The sequence below is a fragment of the Papilio polytes genome, unplaced genomic scaffold, assembly GCF_000836215.1.
Source record: "Papilio polytes unplaced genomic scaffold, Ppol_1.0 DF823731.1, whole genome shotgun sequence".
Taxonomy (NCBI): domain Eukaryota; kingdom Metazoa; phylum Arthropoda; class Insecta; order Lepidoptera; family Papilionidae; genus Papilio; species Papilio polytes.
The window spans coordinates 4,070,321-4,071,051 of NW_013525473.1; the positions used below are offsets into that span (position 1 = coordinate 4,070,321).

The 731-nt window shown below is 26.7% G+C and overlaps 1 protein-coding gene across 1 annotated transcript in view; it reads right to left on the bottom strand.

Moving 5' to 3' along the window:
- LOC106103566 (probable cytochrome P450 304a1) overlaps positions 1-731 on the bottom strand; it is a gene marked incomplete in the record, with an annotated part of 4,162 nt that extends 3,431 nt beyond the window's left edge. Inside the window, 2 exon segments of the mRNA XM_013283350.1 lie at positions 1-81; positions 426-731. Of these exon segments, the coding sequence (XP_013138804.1) occupies positions 1-81; positions 426-519 (175 nt within the window).

Sequence of the window (731 nt, forward strand, 5' to 3'; positions counted from 1 at the left end):
TAATAAATGCATTTGGTAAATTGTTCAACCCTTTTAAAAGTACCAACCAATATGCGCCGTATACTGGGAGACTCGGTGGGCCTTAAACAAAGAAAAAAATCAACAAATGATAAAAGAATTTCGCGTACCTTCAAAAATTGACATTTTTTAAATATTGACTGGTATAGATTTTAATCATTAGAAAAATATAGTTAATATTTAAAATTAAAGCAATTTTATTAAAATTATTATTTCGTTTATGGCTAAAATAGTTTGCAATAATCGTCAATTAAAAGTTTTATATTTTTTGTTAATTACACCTTAAAGTTAAGACAGCGTTATATTTTTTTTTTATATTATTTTAATGCAATTGCACTAAATAGTTTTTATACGGTTTTAATTTTATTCATAATTAAAAAGTAAATCGTATAAAACCTTAACCTTACCTGGTGGAAAATTTTCATGTCTCTTATAAGCATTTTTATAGAAATGGGCAAAAAGACCCATAAGTATAATACCAAGTATTGTTGTACCAATCATCTTGTACCCCAACTGGTATTACGGACTGATAGAATGCGACCCACCGAATACCAAAAAAAACTTCATTAATCGCTTATATACTAATTGCTAAAGATAGAAAATTATCTATAATTGGTGTAACCAAAACATATGTTATCATAATTGCTTTTTTTTTTATAATTTGAACTGAGATCGAGTGAATCGCTCTTCTACTGTTCATGGCTTTTACATTT